At 49.8% G+C, this 23,220-nt stretch overlaps 1 protein-coding gene across 5 annotated transcripts in view; it reads right to left on the bottom strand.

Moving 5' to 3' along the window:
• The window catches only part of a (arc), a 213,046-nt gene that overhangs the window by 4,020 nt on the left and 185,806 nt on the right, over positions 1–23,220 (bottom strand). For 4 of the 5 annotated variants that reach the window (XM_075685651.1, XM_075685652.1, XM_075685653.1 and 1 more), the window contains 7 exons: positions 14,776–14,999; positions 13,223–13,488; positions 12,153–12,458; positions 10,173–10,457; positions 8,709–9,521; positions 6,483–6,615; positions 4,533–4,712 (listed from right to left, as the gene is read on the bottom strand). In XM_075685651.1, coding sequence (XP_075541766.1) covers positions 4,533–4,712; positions 6,483–6,615; positions 8,709–9,521; positions 10,173–10,457; positions 12,153–12,458; positions 13,223–13,488; positions 14,776–14,999 — 2,207 coding nt within the window. The remainder of the gene's footprint in view (positions 1–4,532; positions 4,713–6,482; positions 6,616–8,708; positions 9,522–10,172; positions 10,458–12,152; positions 12,459–13,222; positions 13,489–14,775; positions 15,000–23,220) is intronic. The other variant, XM_075685654.1, reaches the window with a different exon arrangement.

Raw genomic sequence — 23,220 nt, 5'->3', positions numbered from 1 at the left:
TTCGCCAAGTGAGTGACAAGGAGTAGCCGGTGCCACCATAAAGGCGCCAACCACTCCTAACATTCAGTTCAATAAAAAAAAAAGATCAATTTACAAATGTGATTCTGAATTAAGGCGGCATATAGCAACGAGGAAGGAGTGTAATGCAGAGTATTCGCTAAAACACGATAAAGGCTCTCCGCTGATATAGATATAAATTATAGAGGAAGCAGCATACATTTAACATCGGCAGACGGGCGCCACCAAACTAGAAAGTGTAGGCGGCTAATCTGAAGCACGCATCGCCCATATGAAAAAGAACATGTTAGTTGCGTTCAAGACGTACTGTTTTCGTTATGTTTCATTAAATGACGAAGTTAACATTGCCCACTTTTTTCCGACAGAAGGCCTACTCAGCAAGCATAAGCAAGCACAATTAGTGTTTCGATTTGGCCTACTGCGCCTTTCCCTGTCCACCTTGAACGTCCTTATTATGATCTCTTGGCTGTGCTAACTCCAACGGCAATTTATTGTATCCTTGCAGAGCAAGCGGGATACTGTCCTAGTGCTGCCGCTGCAGGGTCACAGCCGAGGATAAGAGGGGGGGGGCGGTTGTAAGGGGGGTGGCACCTCAACCCTACCTTTCTGCCGATCACCATATATCATATTGTTCTCCCCTGTGAGGCACAACAATGAGAATCAGATGACGATGAACAATGTAGAAACACCATCGGAAATCACAAGCATGTTGAAATCTCACATCGAGATGGAATGCTGGGTCAGTCACCACTGCCAGAAGCTAACTGGTCGCCTACTGATGTCGTAATGCAGAGTATATATCCTACTTGTGACATGTGATGTAACGGTGTGCTGTATCATGCTACTGCATATTCAACACTAAAGAAGTGTTTGCACCCTGTGAAGCGTATGTACCCAAACAATAACCGGCGTATATATCTTGCGTGCCTTTTCTTTAACGCTGCGGGCGTGGTATATTCAGATCGCGAACGTCGTGCGCCTTATCTGCGCACGTGACATAGCAGAGTATCCGGTGCGGAATCTACAAGAGAAAAAAAACGCAAGCGGGACAGATCATTATTTGAGGACAAGATAGACTAGAAAGGTTCTTTTTTTTTCATAGTGAAGCGTTCACTATTTTCAACACTTGCAGACTGCTGACACCTAGAAGTTGAGCAGAAAAAACGACGCAATGGACAGGACATGAGGAATGGACGTCCTGTCCATAACGCAGATTTTTTTTGTTCCGGTTCAAGCCAAAACGAACCAGTCAAAATGCCTACGCTTCTCCACCTAGATCTTGAGGCTTCACTTTGCAGTCGGTGATAACGGCACGAGACGTGAGGCTTGCGCTGGGAGATAAGATTAGGAATGACGGCAGTCAAAAGAAGCTATATTCGCTGGCACACTGCCGACCCGTCGGCATGTTTCTTGTCGGGAAGCCGGCATCTGAACAAACGAGGCAGCTAGCGATAAGCATATGCATCGCTATAGAGACCGTGACGCGTTTGCACAGACTTCACCCTCGCACATACGCTGACGGTTACCGAACGATCTCGATACTGGCAGAGTACTGGAAGAGTACACATTATTTTATAACTTGATGTCCATTTATTTGGAGACAGTTCCTTATTAGCAGAGGAAACCAAGGTCCGGCTTTCATTCCTAAACCTTGCCTGCAAACTGCGGCGCCAATGTCCCCGTAACGTCACAGATATGGCGGTGTTATTGCGTGTCTGGCACTTATTTACGCAGGAAAGGTTTCCTAAAGATTGCCAGGTGGAGAGTTTGCTTGCTTGGGACTGCAACACAATACTTCTGTATTAGCAAACTAATTAGTGCGGAGCCGGCGGTGCCGAAAACTATAAATTGGTACGGGAATTCCTAGGCGGCGGCTCGTCCTTACTGGCTTTTTGGCGTCGCAGCAATTCAATTATTCAGAACAAATTGGATCTGTCGCGAAATTTTCAGTAGACCGTATCGTCGTATGCGATGACTGCCGTCGTATGCGATGATTTTGGAATGTTTGGAATGCTACCCCAATCGTCGGCGCTGGCACATGTGTAACCGCGAAGCTGGAGCAGCCCTTGAGCTCGCTTCACGGGAAGCGCGCTTTTCAGAGGCGCAGCCAATCTCGGGATACGGTCTCGAAAGCGCAGAACACGAACTACTAGAGGCAATAAAACGTCTACCAAAACTACTAGAGAGCCAAGAGAAGGTCCTGGCAGCACAAAACACTGCACGAGCAAATTTAACAGATGGCAACAAAGGTTGAAGCTCTGACCGATAGCAATGAAAAGTAAAGTTTCCGGGCACAGAACACTAAACTGGCTGATACCGTGCACAATGTATTGGCAAAACAAGACAATATTGAAAACCGGCCACGTAGAAGTAATTTACTTTCATTTGGTTTGGATGACACCGAAAAAAGAAACATGGGACGAGTCCGAGTCCAAGATGATTTCGCTTTCTGCGGAAAATCTCAAAATAGAAATTAATCCTTCTTCTAAGAGAGGGCGCACAGTATTGGCCGACACGCAGTTGACAAAATAAAGCCTGTAATTGTAAAGTTCACTGCTTTCAAAGGTAAGCAAAGGGTCTTGGCCGCTGTTTCTAAGCTTATCAGAACTAACTTTTCAATAAGCGAATATTCTTCCAAACATGTTCGTGAGGCAAGAAGTTCTCTGCGCGCATATGCCCTGGAACGACAAAAGAGCTACACACTTAGGTATAACAAGCTGGTGATGCGTGGAAAAAACGTAATTTTTGACGGCCCTAGTGGTTCTGTTCGAGAATGCGCCCAATATCAACTATCACAGCCTTCTTCCCGATTTACTAGAAATGGACCCGAACAACTATATTTTATTGTTGTAAACTGCCGAAGCCTAAAGAATAAAACTGCTGATTTTGAAGGCATTCTGTCGATATTAGAGCGTGACATTGTTCTCACCACCCAATCCTGGCTAGACTGACACTACAGATTCTGATGTTTTATGTTGATTCTATGTTGCATATAGAAAGGACTGAAATGCGCGCGGAGTTGGGGCGGGGGGGGGGGGGGGGGAGGGGGTATTCTAGTTCGTGACAATTGAAAGCGCACCATTACTTCCAGCTGACGATACGTCAGAATCTGCTGGTGTAGGTGATGTTTTCCAGATGGAAACGCCCTTATTGTCGGTTCTTTCTACGGGACACCAAATTTGAACCCCGTTGAACCCTTCATTCATCAGCCTTTCAAGGCCACTCTTGTAGTCTGAAACGGTAATTCTTGGTGGCGATTTTAACATGCCAGGTGTTGAATGTTGTTATCTATGTCCTGTGCAGAAGAATATGTCATTACTTCATTCTGAATTTTGTGAGCTAATAATGACGTATGGGCTCTTCCACTTCATTGATTTTCCTAACTACTCGTTTGGATGTGCAGACGGAAATGTGTTGGACTTCGTTTTTAGTAACAAGAGAGATATATTAGACATTATTGAACCAGCACCAGGCATTAGTGATCACGATGTAGTTGCAGGCACTATTCGTCGCAGAAAAATAGAATTTACTAAAATGCGGCCGATAAAGCCATTCTTCATGAAAGGGATAATTATGAGGCTGCCTCTAATGAGTTAAATGGTTTCCTACCTATATTTGCGCATTCTAGTTTATTTAGTAGCATCGACAGCGCCGCAAAGATAAACCTTGGATTAATAAGGCTTTACACTCATCAATTCAGAAAAAAATCTCGAACTTACAAAATATACTGCAAGACGAAAAACCCTAGCTTGTACACAAAACTAAAAGATATCAGCACAAAACTTTAACAAGATTTGAAGGTTGCGATGAATGCATATCTATCAGTCTTAGCAGATTAACTCAAAACGAATCCCCAAGAGCGGTATATTAAGAGCAACAAGAAGGATAACACTGGGATCCCGGCCATCGCATATGATGGTAAACTAATCAAAGATGACAAAAGAAAAGCAGTTTTCAACAAGTATTTTCAATCAGTTTTTACAAAGCCTTGTAGCGTTGCAATTTCTGACACGTTGACACGATTACCGGAAATTAAAAACATTGCCATGAGCGAGGAAGGAGTGGAGGCTTCGTTGTGTGATCTGAGCCCATATACAGATCATGGACGCGATGGAATTTCGAATATTTTGAAACACTGCTCAAGACTGCATAGCACTTCAGAATAGTGGCTTAGCCGGCTTTCTTAGCAATCTAAAGCTGGTACAGCGCAACATGGAAAGGAAGAAATGAACCGAGCCGGCGAGAAGGAACAGAGCGCTGACTTCCAATTGTTTTGGTTTTATTGGAAGATTGCACGAAATATATAGCCATAAGAAAGCATCAACCAATGTCCTCACAACACTTCTTCACAACACAGATGACGTGACGACGGGAATGTTTAAAGGCGACCGTCCTTTTTCGCTACGCCATTACGATACGATGTTTGAGATTCTCGAAGTGTAAATCTCCGACCAAACTTAATGTTTGTGTCCGGTGTCCCTGGAAGTGTGGCGTATTTCACCGACACTGCGTACCTGGCTTTCTTTCTCGCTCTCCTCAGAGACCTCTGGAATGGTGTTGTAGTTGGCGGCCGCGCCGGGGTGCGAGATGCTGGCCCTCCGCTCGGCCGGAACTCGGTGGGGCTCGGCGAGTCGGGAAGCTCCGGTGGGCGACGATGACAGCGGGTCTTCGCTGTAATCTTCCTCGCCTTCTTCCTGCAAGCATATTCAGTTTCATCAATTATTTCTTCAGCGATTACGATCGTTGCGTAAATCGAGTAATATGGTATCCTTGTGGTGCATTATAGTCGTAAATGGAGTTCGTGAGTTACGTAAAAGGAGGTTCGAGCGCGTTTATCTTGTTCTTAAGAGAATACAAGCAAAAAAGCTCCATAAGATGAAAAAAAATATAAAAGCAGGTCGTCGACTGCCGATAGTATTGCTATTGCCATTGAATTGCTATTGACAACATAGGTAGCTAGTGAGACACATTATGTTATACGTGACCATTGTGTACCTCAAAAATGGGTGTGCGGACCAAAGTACTTCCTGCACATAAGGATCATCAGAACTTTAATCCGAGACGGTCATTTGTGCGAGGGGCATAATTTATTGAATTACTTTTCGTCTCTGTTATTAGAGAATATCTCGGTTGGCTTGCCAACATCGTCATCACAAGCAGAGCCTGATCCAAGCCTCCAGAACAAGGGCATATATACTCCGATTAACTGTTCTGTGCCCACTAATCATAGACTACGATGCACGGATTATTGGAGGACCCTGAGTTGATCTTGACTGGCTCGAGGTTCTTTAACTTGGGTCAGAACGCCAGCACATCGACTTTCTTGCATTCTTCGCCAACGGTTTGCACCCACCGCATCCCCGCGCTGTATCGTACATTACAGATGCGCGAGAGTGTGCACGGTCTTCATCAAAAGATTTGAAACAACTTCACGAATAGAAAGACTTGTCGTGACGTGACCGCATTTGACACAGCTCAGTTTCGGAGACGCCGACTGACCCCGGTGTCTCCAGCGCTCTCGAGGCAGATAAAGAATTTTAGTTTTCACGCTCCAAGTTTGAGGACACAAACCGCCAGGTTTACAAAAGAATGCAAAACGGTATGCTAAAGAAAACAGAAGGGGAACAAATAAAAAAAAAGAAACGCAAGCATGGAGTGGCGCTTCGGGAGCGCAAAGGTCTCTGTGGTAGCCGAAGGCCCCGTTTGGGCGGGCATAATCTAAAATGCGAAGGCGAAGATCTAAATCTAAAAAAAGGCGAAGACTACTCTCCGAGTCCCTCTCTCGCATCGCCCTCGACTACCTGCTCGAACTCCTTTACTCTCTGCGCTTTCGAATTTTTTGCCGCCATTTCAAGGAGTGGAGAGGGAGGGGTGAGGGGTCTGCTACCAGCGGTTCTTTTCGTTGTACGTTGCTCTGCTCAATTGCCTCAGGCGCTCTGGGACGTCGTTTTTAGTGCACATTGGCCGGTTAAGCTAGCGGAAGTAGAAATGGCAAATGCCGTGATGCCGCCTTCCATCCACACCCTTTCTTACAGCGCATAGTTCTGAAATGCACTAACTACGTGTTATGAGGAGCGCCGTAGTGGAGAGCTCCGGATTGATGTTGACGAGAGCATACACGAGCGTTCTTGCATTTCCCCCTTGTCGTAATGTGACCGCCGCGGTCGGGAATCGAACCTGAAACCTCGTGCACACCAGACCGCGGCGGGGAACGGCCCGTATGCTATCGAGAAAATGGCCCGTAGTCGTGATGCAGAAGTCATGCAGCACGAAGCACAGGAGAAAGAGGGGGCATTGACCGTTCGGAGCACCTCTTGGAGCAACAAATGTTTTCAGAAGCCTCGTTATGGCGATCCTATCTACAGGCCCTATCATGTGCTCTGAGCTTCGAAACTTCTCGCAGAGGCTGTACGGACGAGAAAAAATTAGCAACCTGCGTGACAGTTGCTATGAAGAAATCTTACCTGACGGGCAACCAACAGGTGCACAACCTGGTCCGGTGTGGCAAGAAGCTGACGTGCCTCTTCGATTTCCACGCCTTGAACCTGATGACCGTTTATGACCAAGAGCTCGTCGCCTTTACGGAGCTGCCCGCTCCTGCACATGAAATAGCGGTATGTTATGAACACGTAACTAGCATCAGCCAACGGCTACAGTGACTAGTCGCCGTACGTACACACACACACACACACACACACACACACACACACACACACACACACCAGGGTGTCTACCAAATTGACAATTCCCAATTCTCCGAGTTTTCCAGGTTCTCCCTGAGTGTCATAGCAAAATTCCCTGAGTGATGCAGAACTATATTTTATGTCAGGACGGGCTGAAACCATATAGTCCGATGCTGTCACTCTCTTGTAAGCATATGAAAAAATTAAAAAAAAACGACGCAATCTAATTTGAATACTAAGGAGTAGTGTTTATGTTATTCAAAAAGAGAATAGAGGTAAAATGCATAGCAAATGAAGTGTCAAAAAAGTATTGCGAATGGAGTCGGACATTTTCAAATACGAATAAAAAGTAAATGCATAGAGAAGCAAATATTTTCGAATATGAGCTATTTCTATGAACTGATAGCAAGCTCAGTGGTATGAGGCCCGAACTTTGTCACAACTGAGATTCTATCTCAACAGCTCGCAAGTCAACCTCAACCACCCTGACATACTCTGAGCTCGCACACGACGTCTCAGTGTTGTGTTTCACTGCTTTAAAGAGTTTATATTGGTTTGGATGAGGGACACCTGCATCTCGGCATCAGCCAACACTTTGTTTTTTCAGCTCAAGCTCCTTCAAAACGGCGGCAGCACGCTTCCTTTCCCGTTCATTCTTCAATGCGTAGGTCCTTTCTGTTCTTGCCCTCCTTCCGCCACACGTTCGCCCCCACAGACCGTTTGAAGCATCTTGGTCAGTCGCACAGTCCACGTCCGATTTTTCGAACTCCCTAGGGGGCGCGAAAACGTCCGAAAAACCGTCCAGTTGGAAAAAATAAATGCATGTCATTTACTGTCCTTAGGGGCTCAAACCGCCATAGGCACATTCGAAAACGCTTTGAAGGCCTTTCGGTACACGTATTAGGCATATCGGTGCTCGTACTGTGACAGGAAATACCGGGTGCGCGCGTGTATAACTAAAGAATGCATACTGTTTCCCGTGGCAATAGCCCCTTCCCAAGCTTGTTACGCTTCACTGCAATACTTTTGAGTATGCTTCACCAAGTAACATTTCTATACAGAGACGAAGCTGTCTTTCGGGAATTGGCATTACGCAACGCACCGTGCTTTCCAAGCTTCTAAGCCAATCGCGAGGTCCACAAAGGCGGAGTCCGTGCGATTGCTGACAGCGGCGAATTCTTTCAATAAAAAGCACGGCACTCAACGGCAAGCACCTTCATAGCGAACGCCGAAGCAGCTAGGCCTAGCGTTGCCGCTAGTGGTAGCTACGGCTGCCAGCGGATCTGCGTACGAGAGCGCAGGTTAGAGGCGGCGACGTAATCAAAATGGCTGCGGTGGTGGCTTTGATTAATGCCGTTTTGGACCTGCAGTCACGGCAAAACATCCGGAAAATCGGACGGCGAAGAGTTCTTGCGTCCGAAACTTCAGACGTTTTGATACATTGACTCTATGGGGTACGTGGTGGGGCCGCGAAGCCGTCCAAATTATCGGGAATCCGGAAAGTCGGTCGTTGACTGTACACTGGCAACTCTCCCAGCCGACGACAGGGCGTCAAATACGATTCATTACGATTCCTGTCTGTTACTCGAGCCAGCATTACCGCGACTTGCGACCCTTTCTATAAAGTTACAGCTAATTTTCCCTGATAGAGGCAGAGATTCCCAGAGTTTTCCCCGAGCTTTTCCAGACTAGTCAAAATCGCTGAGAAGTCCCCGTTTTCCCGGTTTGTAGACACCCTACAAGTGTGTGTGACACACACTTGTAGGAAAGGATTGCCGAAGAAGATTCAGCATCGGCTGCAATAAGTAGAATATTCTTTCATGCCTCCCGTATTGGCGTAAACTTTCGCAGTCGAGTTACCTTTTCCCAATCTGCTTTTAACCAACACGGATGAGACAGACAGCTTGTGCTTCTACACGTCTGTCACTTTTTTTCCCGTCTGGCATAATGTTCAAGCGCGCGCACACCCCGTGAGCGTATACGGGACGTTTATAAGGCTTCCCTCACCTGGCCGCTGGTCCGTCCTGCTCCAAGTCGGCGACTACGTAGCCGAGCACTGCGCCGTCGGGACCGCACTTGCCCTTGATGTACACGCCCAGCTCTCCCCTCGAGTCCTTGGCCAAGCGCACGGCCAGTACCCGCGCCCCGTCGGGCGCGCTACGCACGGAAGCATCACTCGTCCGATGCTGCCGCGTCGGAGCCCCTTCCAGATGCGCCTCCAGCCAGAGACGCCGCCGCAGGTCATTGGTGCTCGACGTGCGTGGTCCCAGGTCTCCAGCGCCGCACACGTCGCCGACACTGCGGCACCCCAGGTCCCCGAGACTTGCGCGACCCAGCCGACATTCCTTGCCGCTGTCCTTCGCGGAGTCGTTGTTGGCAACACACACGCTAGTCCAGGACGCGGCACTCTTGAGCGTCGAAGTGTGCAAGTGGGGACTGTCCACTTCACTGTGCGACGGCGGTTCTTGCGAGCACGCCCTGGAAAGTAAGGGAGACTCGAACGAGGAACAGCTGCGACCTTCTGGGGGCGTGGAGGAGGACTTCTTCCAGCGGTTGCGCAACAGCTTGCGGTCCAGCGTCCAGGCGCGAAACTGCTCCAGCTTGGAACTGCCGGAGTTTGTAGGCGTGGACCTCTCCGAGCGCGGGCTGGACTCGGCCGCGTCTCGGCTGCTGCTGCTGTCGTTAATGCTACTGTTTGGTGTGGTTGCGTTCTGAGAGCTGTCGCCCCTCCGGAGGACGGAGAACAGGGCTTGCGTCTTGCAGCGCAGGCTCTTGCAATCGTACGGCGTTCCGTTGTGGTCCTGCTTTGAAGACTCAAGCCTGCCAAAAAGAAAATGTTTACATTGCCAGTTGCAAGCTTCGTAATATGGAAAGTAGTCCTAACAAAGTCTCTTGCCATTTTTTTTCATGTCAGCATGACGTTAAATAATAATGCAGGCAATGATAATGCTCACATAGAAGAGGACATTCACCATAATGCAAAAACGATTCCGCGTAGTGTCACGACTTAGTTATCGTTGCCGATCCTGCAAAATGCGCACGTGCACTTGGCCGTCAACAGTAGATTTGTACAACACTAAAACGCTCCAATGACACCACCAGGAGATAAGCGTGTCTGCTAGCGATTGCAAGAGGTGGGAACAATGGCTGCAACGGGACTAATTTTGTCAAGCTTCCCTTCATGTTAGCACTGAGCAATTGTAACAGTAATTGATCGTACTAAAATTCGCAGAGCTGCTCATGTTACAACAGAGGCCATTTGATGTCACAATAGAGGGTTCCCTCAATCTGCACACCCAAATCTGAGCACGCAGACGCTTTCGCATTCCTCTCCCACCAGACTTGAGACTGACCCGCGACTATACGCTCAGCAGAAGAACGCAGTATAGCTAGCGCGCGATCGCGGTGGATGTTCGGCCAAGTGTCGCGCACAGATCTGCCCACAGCGCATCGCCGGGCACGCCGCCTCACCTGGACTTGTCCTGCCTGGACGCATCGGTTCCCTTGAATGCGGCACCAGGAGACTGCAGGGAGATCCTGTGCAGGAGTGCGGCCGCGAGCCGCTGCACGTTGGAGCCTTCCTGGGACGATGCACGGCGCTGCGTCGGCGCCGTGGACGGCGTCGTGGCCGCGGTGGCCGCCGCCGTCACTGCGCGGGGGGTCGCGGACGTGACGTCAGTTTTGAAGGGATGACTCGCGGGCTCTGTGCCGACGATGCGTGGAGACTGCACGGTCCCGTTGGCTTGAGTCATCCGCCTGTACGAAGGAAAATAAGTTTTTTATTGTGTATTAATTTTCCCGCTAACCATGCGCGGCGCTGAAGTCTCTGCTCTGCCAGATAATGACTTTCGAATAGCTACCAAAAGGTATGGGAAAACGAATCTTTTCGTAAAAAAAAAAAAGAATGAGGCCCCAAATCAAGATTGTTTCCTACAGTTGCTAGAATGCTATCTTTTCTCTCGAATGCAGCACATCTCATCAAAGCGGTACGTCGGTTGTCTCATGAGAGCATTTCTGCGTATTACATTTATTCGAGTAGGAAAATCAGAGTTGGCCCGAGCTAAAGCTTCCTTTTAACTACCAGAGAAACGATGGCTGCCCGGGTGACGCCGAAGGAATCCCAACGATGTGACGCCCGTGCACTACGGTCAGCAACCTCGGACGATTAGGCGATCCATGGTGAAGATATCACAACTTTCCAGCGTGCACTTTTCTGCAGTGAGGCCGCCAACTTCTCGCCATAATGTAATGACAATAATTACGATAGATTTTGGCACGGCGTAGGAGTTTGGACGGACTGACAGTAGTGTCGTGAGCCGAAATGGCCCATGGCAACTATTGTTGCATAAACGTACCTTGTGCAAATATAACTTACGAGATAGACATGATAGCGCAAACCAGAAATCCAACTGCATATAAGCTCTTTGTTGCGTCGCCGATAAGTATCTGTTATCCCTTTCGCATTTGTTTGCTTTGATCTGACAGATAAACACAAACTGCCTATGGGTGAACTGAACATCTTGCATAGAGAGAGTTTAAAAATAAAGCGGCTAACCGAAACAGCGTCCGATTGGCTACCGTGCTAAAAAGCAAACAAAGAAAAAAAACGGAGAGGGCATTTAACAAGTTTAGCAAAAAGGAAGTTCCCCTAACACATGTCCGCACAATAAGAATTTCATACTGTCAAAGGCGGCCGCACAGGCAAGTTGATCTCAATAAAACCAATGTTTTATATTTTTTCTTTATTATATATATAAAACGCCATTTTACGGTCACCCTGCACCCCTTATTGGCAATGACGTAGTATTCACAGCGTCAAGTTTTCATTCTTTCATGACTTGCAAAGCTTCACACACCTTTATTCTACATTTGTATATGAGAATCCGCCATTAACAGCTCTTACCTGAAAGGGCGGTATTCTGTAGGCTTAATCAGACCAACCATGAGAGCGATTATCTAAATCGAGAGATTTAGCCTGTCGGTAAACACACTGTAGTTTTCGGAATACGAGATTACTGGAGCCGTTTGCATCGGCAGCCGCAATGGTGGCGCCATATTGTTGAGCAGATGCTAGCCGTAGAGGGCGCGTAGGGCTATTTCCACAGTGACCAACCATGTCCTACTTAGTTGCTGATGCGAAGAGTCCGCAGTGACGTAATCGTTAACGTACAGTACAATCGTTTTGTTCCATGGTCATAAAAGAAACAGTTCTAATGCATTGTGACTGTGCAAAGCGTCACAAGGTGTGACCAGCGTTGCTACTGCAAGGTCCCTTAGGCTACTGCCGTCCGCGGCTTCGGTAACCCATCATTCGGTAAACGGCATATAATACGTTTACGGACAAGCTGAATAATGCCTAATACCAAGATGTATCGGCGCACTGAAGATTATCTGTATATTAAACATCACCTGCATATTATGTATCTGCATCCAGTACGATGGTCTGCGTACCTCTGCCCATGCTGCTGGTAGTGCGCCACCGTTGCCGTGCCAGTGGTAGTACTGGCGATGGCCGCAGCGAGCGCGTCCTCGTTGGGACTGTCCTCTCCGCCGTTTTTGGTGCCATCGCTCTCGTAGCCGGACTCGTCCGAGCGATGCTGCGTGGAGCTCGCCAGGCTGGCCGTGTCGCCAGCGCCGTGAGCGCCCACGTCTTCCTCGAGCGGCGGTGTGGGCGGACCGCCACCACTTCGCGTGCTGCTACCGCTGCTAGCACAGCCGCCCTCCTCAGAGCAGGGAAGATCCTTGCAGCCAGGCACACTGGGCGGAAGTGGAAAGTGAACGTAACTATCACGCAGCGCGAAAAAAAATTTTTTTGAACGAACAGCGATAACCATATGCCACCTGGTGGCGTAGGGCTCAACCAGAGCAACCCGGCTAGTGATCCTATTTCGCTGCAGATGTAAATTTTGCAGGTGTCGACTTCCATAAGGCCATATCAGCGCTGAACGTGTGCCTTCGCGTGGGTACTCGATGAACTCGCTTGTTTCCTCTCGCGCGCGTAACTAGTGCATTCACCATCCTCCCCTTTCTCATTTATTTCCTTCCCTCCGTTTAGGCTACCTAACCAAAGGCCGCACTGCGCGTTCACTATAGAAACGTCAATTCAAGCTCGAGCTCATTGGCTTGGCCAGAGGATACAGGTCACTTCAGTAAGGCCTCACGACATATGCTACGTCAGTGAAATGTGGATGCACGTTGGATAGCGATCAGTCGAGAATACGGCTCCCAGAACAATATTTAGTTATAATCACTTCTCTACAGCTGGACCCACATTGACATCAGGAACAAGAAAAGAAGAGAAGAAACGACAGCAGTTACTGAGCAGCATTTCTAGAAACATCCAACTTTGTCATTAGAATGATTAAGCACCTGTTATCCAAAGACACATAAGTGCTGCATGGGAGGTTTCAAAACAAGCAAAATCGGAATATCCCTTTTCATCTCTCTTCTCGTCTGCATTGACTGTGCGTCTTGTACAGCACAAGAAAACGGGTGTCACATGGGTCAATCAGTTCGCTTACCCGCCGATGACTGCCGCCTCGTCGAAGCAGTCGCGAGTGTACCGGCCGCCCGGGTGGGCCACACTCAACACCGCGGCGTCCAGCTCGTCGTGGTCCATCACGTCCGTGTCGTGCAGCGACGCCTCAATGACCAGTGCCGACGTGGAACGGCTGCGGTACATGCGGGAAGACGTCTTGCGCACCACTGGACCGGAAGAGCGCTCGTGCGAAGACCGCTGCTGGTGGTCGGTCGCATTCTGTGCGCACTCCTGGTAGAAGCTGGCGTCCTGTGGAAATGATGTCATGTTGGCGCAATTAACGACAGCAATGCAAGAAGAAAAATGTTCCGATACGTACACGATATTCTCGAATGTTTATAGTGTTGCACGTATGCGCCTCTTCTTCCTATACGCTGCTTTGTCATGTTCGGTACACGTCAGTAGGGCAAGAGTGTCCACATCCCGACAAAAGTGTGTCATTCAAAAAGTGTACACTCAGTGTTCATCTATATTTCACACGTACAGATTTACGAAGAGATCCCCTGCATAAATTTCTGCATGTACGATAATCAAAAGAGTGCATGTGTTGTCAGCCTCTCGCTACCCGATGTGCCTGCTGCCGTGAAGCCATCAGACCTAAAGCCCGCCACTTCATCCAGGGCTGACACACTAACGCATAAGCCAGACGATGTCTTATGTACATTTCAAATCCGGACACTATACATACGGTCACCATGCTACGACCACTGGATCCGCCTAGGTCGTCACTCGGCCCTCCGCAAGGCTGTGCTTGTGTCCGGTTTCAGTTGCCATACTGCTGAAACCAGACTAGTCCATCGCATTGAACCAAGTTTTCCATGCCCTCCCTTAAGCCAATTAAGCCGAAGCGCCATCCCTAACAAAGCGTTAACTCTCTTTCTCTCTTTAATCCCATTTTCCCTTCATCCAGCACAGGGCAGCCGACTAGACGCGTTTCTCTTTAACATACCCCACCTTCTCCCCCCATGTTTCCTCCTCCTCCAACCTTTACTTTCCTGCTACACGGGAGTTAGTGGGCGCAGTCTTTTCACGACGCATCAACCACCAGCACTCTTTCCTCATCAACACGTGCCGTCATGGGCAGGGCGCGCCAGATAAAACGCCAGCTGTGCCACGAACTGCTATGGAGCTTGCTAGGGCGCTGCTTTTCGATGCGGGCGGAAAGTTAGTCACGTGATACCTTTTATTTTTTCGCTGGGCTTTCCTTGACAACCGTAAAAATAAACAGGCAAAAAGCATCCAGCTGAAAACATGCCAGCTTTAAGCTTCGCTCAATTTTCTACAGATTCTTCATTGACAGCATGCCATTCAGGGCAGTAATAAAAAAATTAGCTAATTCAGCATTAAATTGAATAGCATCAACCAAATAAATACCGGCGGCTACTCTACTGGACTGTCAACAATACACACTTGGTTATCTGCGCGTAGAATGGCCCATCTCTCTTATAAAGCGCGATGCACGATAGCTGGGGCAGCCCGGGACCCTGTATACATATACACGTGTACACAGGCAAATCGCAGGCGCACTGCCCTTACCCGTCTGTCCTGGAGGCACTCGACGCTCCGCGAAGCTTCCCGCGACGACAGGAGGTCCATCACCGGCAGCCGAAGCGGCTGGGCGAACGTGGCCAGCCGCTGCGGCCACTCGACCAGGCAGGGACGCTCCCCGGCCGCGGACAGCGACATCGGCGTCGGGGGCAGCGAGTACTTGTGCGGGCCCACGCACGTCTTGCGACCCACGCGGCTGAAGGCGAACCCTGCTGCCGAGAGGAAACGAGGATGCCATTGCAGCGCCCATGCGGAGGAGAACGCCCCGGCCGAGATTAGGGCACCGCACGGTCATGTGTGTGTACGGAGGCGCTCGAACGCCGAGGGTGAACTGCGGCCGCTTAAGTTTATGGCCCTGTCACGCGGCTGCTCAGAGAGCGCGGCCCGTTTTGTCTGATACATTGGCGACGGGCTCTTTTTTTCCTCTGCGGACGCAATTTCCCGCGGAAGGTGTAACGTATAGGATGCCGATTCGGGCCCTCGCGTGCTTCAGGCGGTCCGGCCCAACACCTGTAGGCAAAACGAGGCAGACCAGCTGTCGTTTGGAGATTTGTGTAACGACCATCTTTGTGTCAGTCAAGGCACGCCGCCGCTATCTTGGGCTCTGATGCCAACATTTTCTGCGTACTTGGCCCCCGGTGACGGCCAGTTAACGTGCATGCGAAACGCCGAATTGAGTACGTATTTTCTTTTTTTTTTTTGCTTAGAACTTGCCACTGAACAGCAATACATAAGTTGGCCATTGCAGTTAAGAAACGCTCGTATTACTTCAATGCCGACAGAACAGGCACAGCGCAGAAAGGTCGTTTCCTCAAATGAACAAAGGAGAAATTTCATGTAGTTCTTTTAAGGTTACGAATTCAGTCCCGTAAGAGTTTCGAATGACACGCTTGCACGACACAAAACTGAAGTGAATATACGACAGAGGTTACGGGAGCATCTTGTACACGCTCAATTGTCATCGTGGTCTACTTAAGCTGAACCAAGATTGCTCGCGCGAACGCAATGAATGGAGCCATATTAATGTGAAGTCGTAATCACTCCAGCGATATCTCTACATGAGAAATAGAAACTGCGACGGAATAAAAGGCATGTAAAGAACATCCTCGATATATATTCGCTATTGTTCTCTTTTTTTTTTTCTCACGAATTATCTCGTACCCGTTCCTGCGCACACTTGGTACCAAAGTTGTTACATGCAGCTTTCATCGATGACACTCGGCGTAGTGTAGGGTTCCATTTCTCGTTTTCTAGACAAATGTGCCGGCATCTAGCACTTAGGCTTGTCTCAATTAGCCATGATCCAAATGTCATTGATCCATATTTGTTTATCTCAGAATGATAACGTTGATGGTGGTACTAAGATCGCGAAGCTTGCACGGTTTCCACCAGATGTTGCGATATGTAGGTCACCGACACTGTCGCAAACGCGTAGATTGCGTATATAGGTCCGCGGAAAGTCGCACCTTCCAAGCGTCCGCGCGGGCTCACAAACGAATTAAGGTCACGGTTGGGTATTCTGTCAAAGCACCCACAAAAGTGCGCCTGTCGAGCAGGCAAACGCCGCTAAAATGGCAAGAATAAAGCACGCGCATACGGAGAGCCGACTTCCAGTCAATCTGTGGCCTATAGATTGCAGACCGGCCGTGGCGAAGTGCTCGCAAGGGGAAGCCCCCCCACCACGCCGACACGTGACGTACCGGAATCGCTTGCGTCACGACGCCGTCCTGTATGCCGCACCGTGGCTTTACGTCTAATCTGGGCTCGCTTCCGCCCTCGAAGAATGGCGAGAGGATGCCTGGGCGGTGCCCTCTCTGTAACGGTCGTAGACGCCGCTTCGCTTCTCCTTTCTTTCCCGGTCTTGTGGCATGCTTCGCGAGACATTGTGAATATCACGTTTATTCGAGGATAACCCAGATTACCCGGCCCTTGCCTTTTCTTTTTTTCTATCAGGTATTTTCCGTAATTACGGTGCGACCCATAAGGAAATCGTGAGGGTGGAATAACGGTCTCGTGTTCCTCTTCATGGTGTCGAAATAACCGGCGATCACGCTTCGGTGGACACATATGAGCATCGACCTTCGAAAGTGGCTTTAAGTTCACCGATCACACAGATGGAACACATCATATGGAGAGCCGAAAGAGTCGGCGAATTATGTGGCAACAACACGGAGAAGGCTGAAAGCGACAGTTTTGCCATCGTCACTGGGGCGCCACTGGAACATTTGTGTAACTGCAGTGATGACGTCCGACGTTCCGCACAACGCTCAAAGTTTGTTTGTTTGCCCTTTGATTGCGTGGCAAGGACCGAGGAAAGAAAGTTGCGTGAGAAGCTTGACGAGCCGGTCGGCAAATTAAAGGCAGCAGTCGGCAACGTAGCCCAGTAACAACAAAAATCATGACAAAAGAAAAAACAAGAAATCGCTTATGACATTTTGCATCCCAAACAAACGACAACAAGAAAGCCAATTTACATCGTCACACGGGTAAAATGATATGTGTACGGTGCTGCTGCATATATATTCTGTTCTTGTTCCCCCATGTACTTACCCCCTCTGTAACGCCCCAAAGGCGCCATGTGTAAATAAATAACTAAATAAATAAGAGCACACGGACAAGGCCAGCCAGCACGTCTATCCGATGCCTGCACTGCAACCAGTGAGCCTACCGGACCGCCAGTGCTTGGAGCGAGAAAGAGCCACTCGGCTATCCAGCGGTTTCTGTTCTGGCTCTCCTGACTTCTTGGTTACGCTTGACGCTACCAGCTCAATTATTAAATACACCCCTTTACAATATATATAGACGGAAAGAAGAATTTCTGACGTTCGAATTTTCGATTAGCTTCGATAAAAGCTCTGAACGCTTTTTTTTTGTTGTTTCGGCAAATTACTTTCAAGAGACGACTAGCACATTCGCTCCACGTCAACAGAGAAAACTTTGTAGTCCTAGCTCTCGAGGCAGTTCGCACTAGAAGGCTTGGCCCTAACCCATCTGGTCTTGGCGAGTCCGCACGCTTCAAAGTGCGCCAATTTTCACACACACACACACACACACATTATATATATATATATATATATATATATATATATATATATATATATATATATATATATATAAACAAAGTCGATATCGTTACATATTGACTCAAGGGCGACATATACATCTCATGAAATAACAGCGTGATACAACTCACGCTTCAGGAGCAAGTGGAAGATCTTTATGCGTATCGGAAACGAAAAAAGAAAAAAAGATGGAACGATTGGAAGCATTGCAACATGTGAAGAAGAGCCGCAAAATCGAAGTCTACGCTGAAAGCGCGATTAACGGAGCAATCCTTCCGTAAATAAGAGGCACGAACTGACGTTCCAACGTTTCTACAGTGCCACAATCCCGTAAATACCCGAAGGAGCTAGGATCATTTACAGAAATGCCCGTTCATTGGCTATATGCTACAGCATCAAAGCATCTGCTTGGGATCGCGCGGCTTCTCGATACATCCGCACGCGGAAGGCACGGGCCCCGGCGGGGACACACGCCGTCTCCAGATTGGCTTTTATTAGACTTTCTTTCATCCCGTCTGCCGTTTCGTGCCCGCGTATGGTCTTCGTCGAAAGCGGTGCTCTCCTCTCAATCTTTTTTTCTTCTTGGTGGTACTCCATTCTCTTACGTCTATTGTCTCCTTTTTTTTCGTCGTCTGAGCGCGGTCTCCTTCAGCTCGCGAGACGACTCGGCGCGATATATACCGCAGGCAGCGATTCTTCCGAGAAAGAAAGAAGACGACGAGATGAGTCAGTGTGCGGCGTCTGCAGCTTGGCTCCCAAAATGGGCCCGTCTAGAAGAGTGCGCACGAGAAGGGGCTTCCGTTGGCCAGAGAGATTCGCTCGAGGCTGTTGTGCGTCGGCGGTCTAAAAAAGGGGTGCGGAAGAGACAGCTCACAACGGCCGCGCAGACCTCCCGGGATGCCGTGTGCGGACGAGGCTTGAGACAAAGGAACCGATGACGAGGCAACGAAGCAGGCCCCCACGCGCACGGCCCATAGAGTCACTTTGTCTCGTTAAAAAATGCTGCAGGTTGGAAGATGTCCGTAGAAGACAAGGGAAAAAAAAAACGGGAGTTCGGTGAGGTGGTGCAACCAATTTCGAAGCTGCCAGGTGAGCGGTGGTGGTGTAGTGCCCCGTGATATACAACTGAGTTCTTCATTTCCAGTTCTTAAATGTCGCTTCCAACTACGGATATGCTTTGGGTATACCTTTCTGTGGGAAGATTCATTTAGGTAGTGATACAATAAAACTCGTCGTCGCCTATCACCTGCTAAAAGGTGGCAGAACCGCATAAACTGGCAAGAAAAAAGGTAATGTTTATTGGGCAACTGGTTCATTTCGTCGTTCTTAAAGTGTATGCCTAGGACTTAATCTGTGGTTGGGCACTGCAAACTGGAGTCTTACATTTTTTTTTTCCCCAAACCGCCCGACGTTTCGAATAAAGTCTTCGCTCACTCCCGCAGGTGGTGTTGGTCTGCACAGCCCCATGTCATCCTCTAATCACCATGGTCCTCTAATCACCATTGAAATATGGGGCCTATAGCTAATTTTCGCAACTCCTATGACTGGCAATGCATTCCATTTTCGTTTTATTCTTCGACAACTATATCTTAGAGGGATCTCCCAGCAGCACATTGCGGCGTCGCCGTAGGCCGTTGTCGCAGCAGCTCTTCCGTAACCCTCATCATACCATCATGCAGCGTGATAACGTAGCTACAGTCTAAGGTAAGTGGTACCACTAGTCTTTCTAAGGTACACGATGGGCCTTGAGTGTACCCTGATCAAGGTGTATGCGTCAGCGCACGGACGCTCACAGCAACGGCATGGACGAACAGCGTCGAACCCTTGCAACTCTACCCTTATAAATTCGTCTCGGGAGCACGTACAGCGATTCCAACAGGCAGGAACCGCTAGGAACGCATTTCGATTGCTCTGGTAGTCGGGAACGCCGTGAGTGGGGGGGGGGGGGTCACATTGTCTTCTTCACGCAGTGACCGGAAGCTCATGTCCCTTACACCAACTCCCGGTCGTCGCCTCCGGTCAGCTTACGCCTTCTCACATTTCTAGACCACCTAGCTTTTTTTTTTTCGTTTTCCAGGAGGCCGTTGCGAGCCACCCACGTGGAAGATTGACAGCTCGCGCCTTGCCTGCTCCGCGGGTATACTGTGTATACCCGGAGCACCGGCTATCTTCTCATGTGATTACATCGTTGCGTTCGCAAACGCGAAAAGAAATAAAGGACGGCGACGGAACCCAAGAAAAATACGGAATTTCCTAGACGCCTCTCATTCGCCCAGCAAAGATAATAATACCCGGCGGCGAAAGTGGGCCGCATTGCGTCCATAATGACTCCCTGCGTCCAGAGCGCCAAGCGTGGACGCGCTCAATTTGTGCATTACTGCTGCGTTACGCGTATATGCCATCCGGCTGAATATCCCCTGCATGCCGGCGGTGCCTTTGTTGAAAAGAAACGGGCACACACACACACGCTCCTTTTGTGAAAGTGCTGCTCAGCTTTCAGGAACAGCGCAACCGGCCAGAGAGTGAAAAAAAAAGCAAACAAACAAAGAATGAAGCACCGGCAGGTCATTCCGCGTTACATTCTTGATGGGTAGAAAGGAGTAGATTTACGAAAGTGCCGTAACCTCGCCGGATATTCTCGCTTGCAGGCCCCGAAAGAAATCGTAAAAGAGCTGAACAAGGAAAAGTGATTACGAAGGTACGTCGCGGCTACTCAAAGCTACTACGATGCCAGTTGATACCCAAAGAGCGATGAAGACGACAACGACGGGTATGTGCGCACCCTGTACGCTCGAGCTGACGTGAAATCTTTCCATTCGTGCTTAGTGGCTTTAGGAGTGCCAACAAGCTACTGCAACATAGTATTCGTAAGGTTATGAACTGATCGTGCGCATAATATGTATGAAAAAAGTGTGGATAGTTTGGATTTATAAACTATGCTGTGTTGTAGGTGCTAAAATCATTTGAGCGGCTGCATCTGCGCAATAGAAAGGCGCACGCTGACGCATGTTGCACGTGGTATACTTTGCACTGGTATGCTGCTGTACTAGGCGCATCCGGACATTTCGCCGACACCTTGTGCAGCCTACTATCATTTCCTTCTCTTCCCTGTAGAGAAATCTGCAAACGTCGTTCGCCATGGAGCAGAGCGAAGATATGCTGCGACACTGATAGCGGCGCTGGAGCGAAATCAGTTGCAAACGAGATGGTGCTTATGTGATGAACACTTAGCATAGACATGCGAAAGCACGCTACACACCCGTAAGCTCATAAGCACAGAAAGGAAATTCTAGCTCCCGAACATACACAATGTTTTTCCTGATAAGAGCGTTCTGGTGCGGCCTGGAACCACGCGCATCTGCGCTCTTCGTATTGTTTATTCAAGCAGTCCACACGGCGCATCCGTCTTCGCCGGCGGAATCCGACCGCGTCCCTCTGTGACGAAGCCGTGTTTTGATGCCTGCGTGCAACTTCCGACGACCCACGACCCCGTTACATCACACCCTATAGGGAGGGGGGGGCGAAAACGCTGGCACATCCGCCCCCTCCCTTTCCTCCTCGGTCCCACACAAACGACGACACCCCGAAAGCGCGAAAATGACGCAGGAGCGGCAGGGTTGCTCGAGGTGTCACGTGTCGAACAACCGCACACGTGTCCTCGCTTCCCGCCCAAACACAACATAATGCCGAGTGTCGATGGGAATCCTTTCCTCCGGCTTCTGGGTGGGGGGAGGGGGAGGAGGGGTTCACCGGTTGCCCCCGCGGCCCGGAAGATGCAATGGGAAACGACAGCTCGTCGGCAGCGCCACAGCAGCGGAAAGCAGCGTGTGCGGTCCCCTCTCCTCCGGGAAGCCTCGAAGCAAATAAGGAAACCGTTGCAAACGCGCCACGCGATCCGAAAGCGACGATGCTCGCCGCGGCAGCCCAGCCGTCTCGCACGCAGCTGGGAAACAGGGGCGGCGTTCACATGGCGGCGAGCGCGCAGGAAGCGCGGGAGGAGGTGCGACGGTTTGGTCGGCCGGCCGTCCTGCCTGGTCACGTGGGGAGACACACGGCAATGGGAAAGAGGACGGGTTACGTGGTATGGTCCCGCGGGAACGCGTTGGACGAGAAGGTGCGTTGTGTTATTGGAGGTCAAGCGCGCAAACCGCTTGTCACATCAAGCCAAGAATGCCGTCTCAAAAGAAAAAAGGATGTTACGGAGCTCGTCGTGGTCGCTTTTCGTGCTTTAATTGGATTGTGCGATCCTTTTCTTTTTATTTCCCATCGTTTGTACACGAGCGTTCTTTCGCACTTCGCCCCCATCGAAATACGGCCGCCGCGACCTCGTGCTCAGCAACAGAACGTCACAGTCGCTGCGCCACGGAGGCGGGTCTCATCGCATGCTAGGCAACGCCGGCGAATGCGCTTTCCAAAGTCTAGGTTTTAGCGTGTCTCCTGCCTCTGCGCGGAAGGTCCCTGCTATGACATTCGACTTACTCCTCCACCTGCACGCGGGAAAATATTCCTATTTAAGTAGTGGTACGCAGCGACTTGATTATACAGTGCTTATGACGCACAGGAAATAAAACAGCGCACTTGTGAAGACTCGAACCCTGACGATCTGGATGCTGAAATTTCCGCTGTGCTGTGCACGCGCGCTTGAAAAAGCGAAGCTCATGCTGGCCGAGCTCACGCAAGCGCACAGCTTGAACACGTTACACTCGGTCGAAATTTTCTCTGCACAGACAGCAGATTGGTTCTCTCGTATTTGCAGACACACAAGACGCATCCGTTCAACGAATATCAGTGGCGTGACAACGTTCGCGCGCACTTGATGTACGCTCCCCCGGGACGAAAGCGACGAAGGGCTTTTCCGCCCACCAAAGCGCGAGCGTTTCGGTGGGAGCGGAACTTATAAGCTGAAACGTGTCCACACACCACGAGCCGCGGCGAGGGTCTCACGAGCGGCGGCGATATCAGCCCAGACCCTGTGGGGCTATTCCAGGGCGCGACGAAGTTGCGGTAGCACGAACCAAGCGGGCTTCGGGGCAAAGACACGCGATTTCCTCCCTTCTCGCGGTCGAGCGTGCGATCCCACGAGCTCGTTTTAGCAGGAACAGTGCTAGCACTGCGCACGCCCACTGAACGGAACGGGGTTCCCACTTCTCGATCGACTCCGTCTGGAAACTTCGAAGAATCACACGAGCACTTCCAGGGTCCCCTCCGGCGCCGATCACGCACTCTGGCGAGTCTTTCGTCACCGATCGTTGGCCGTCTGCTGCTTTCGTTCCTTCTTTAGAACGCCGCAGTAGAACCGACTCGACGACTTCATCGCGTGGACGGACGAACCATCGCACGTATCCGCTCGGCTCGGTGAATTCGCCGAGCC

Source organism: Dermacentor variabilis, chromosome 3, assembly GCF_050947875.1.
Source record: "Dermacentor variabilis isolate Ectoservices chromosome 3, ASM5094787v1, whole genome shotgun sequence".
Taxonomy (NCBI): domain Eukaryota; kingdom Metazoa; phylum Arthropoda; class Arachnida; order Ixodida; family Ixodidae; genus Dermacentor; species Dermacentor variabilis.
This window is presented reverse-complemented; position numbering and strand designations above follow the sequence as displayed.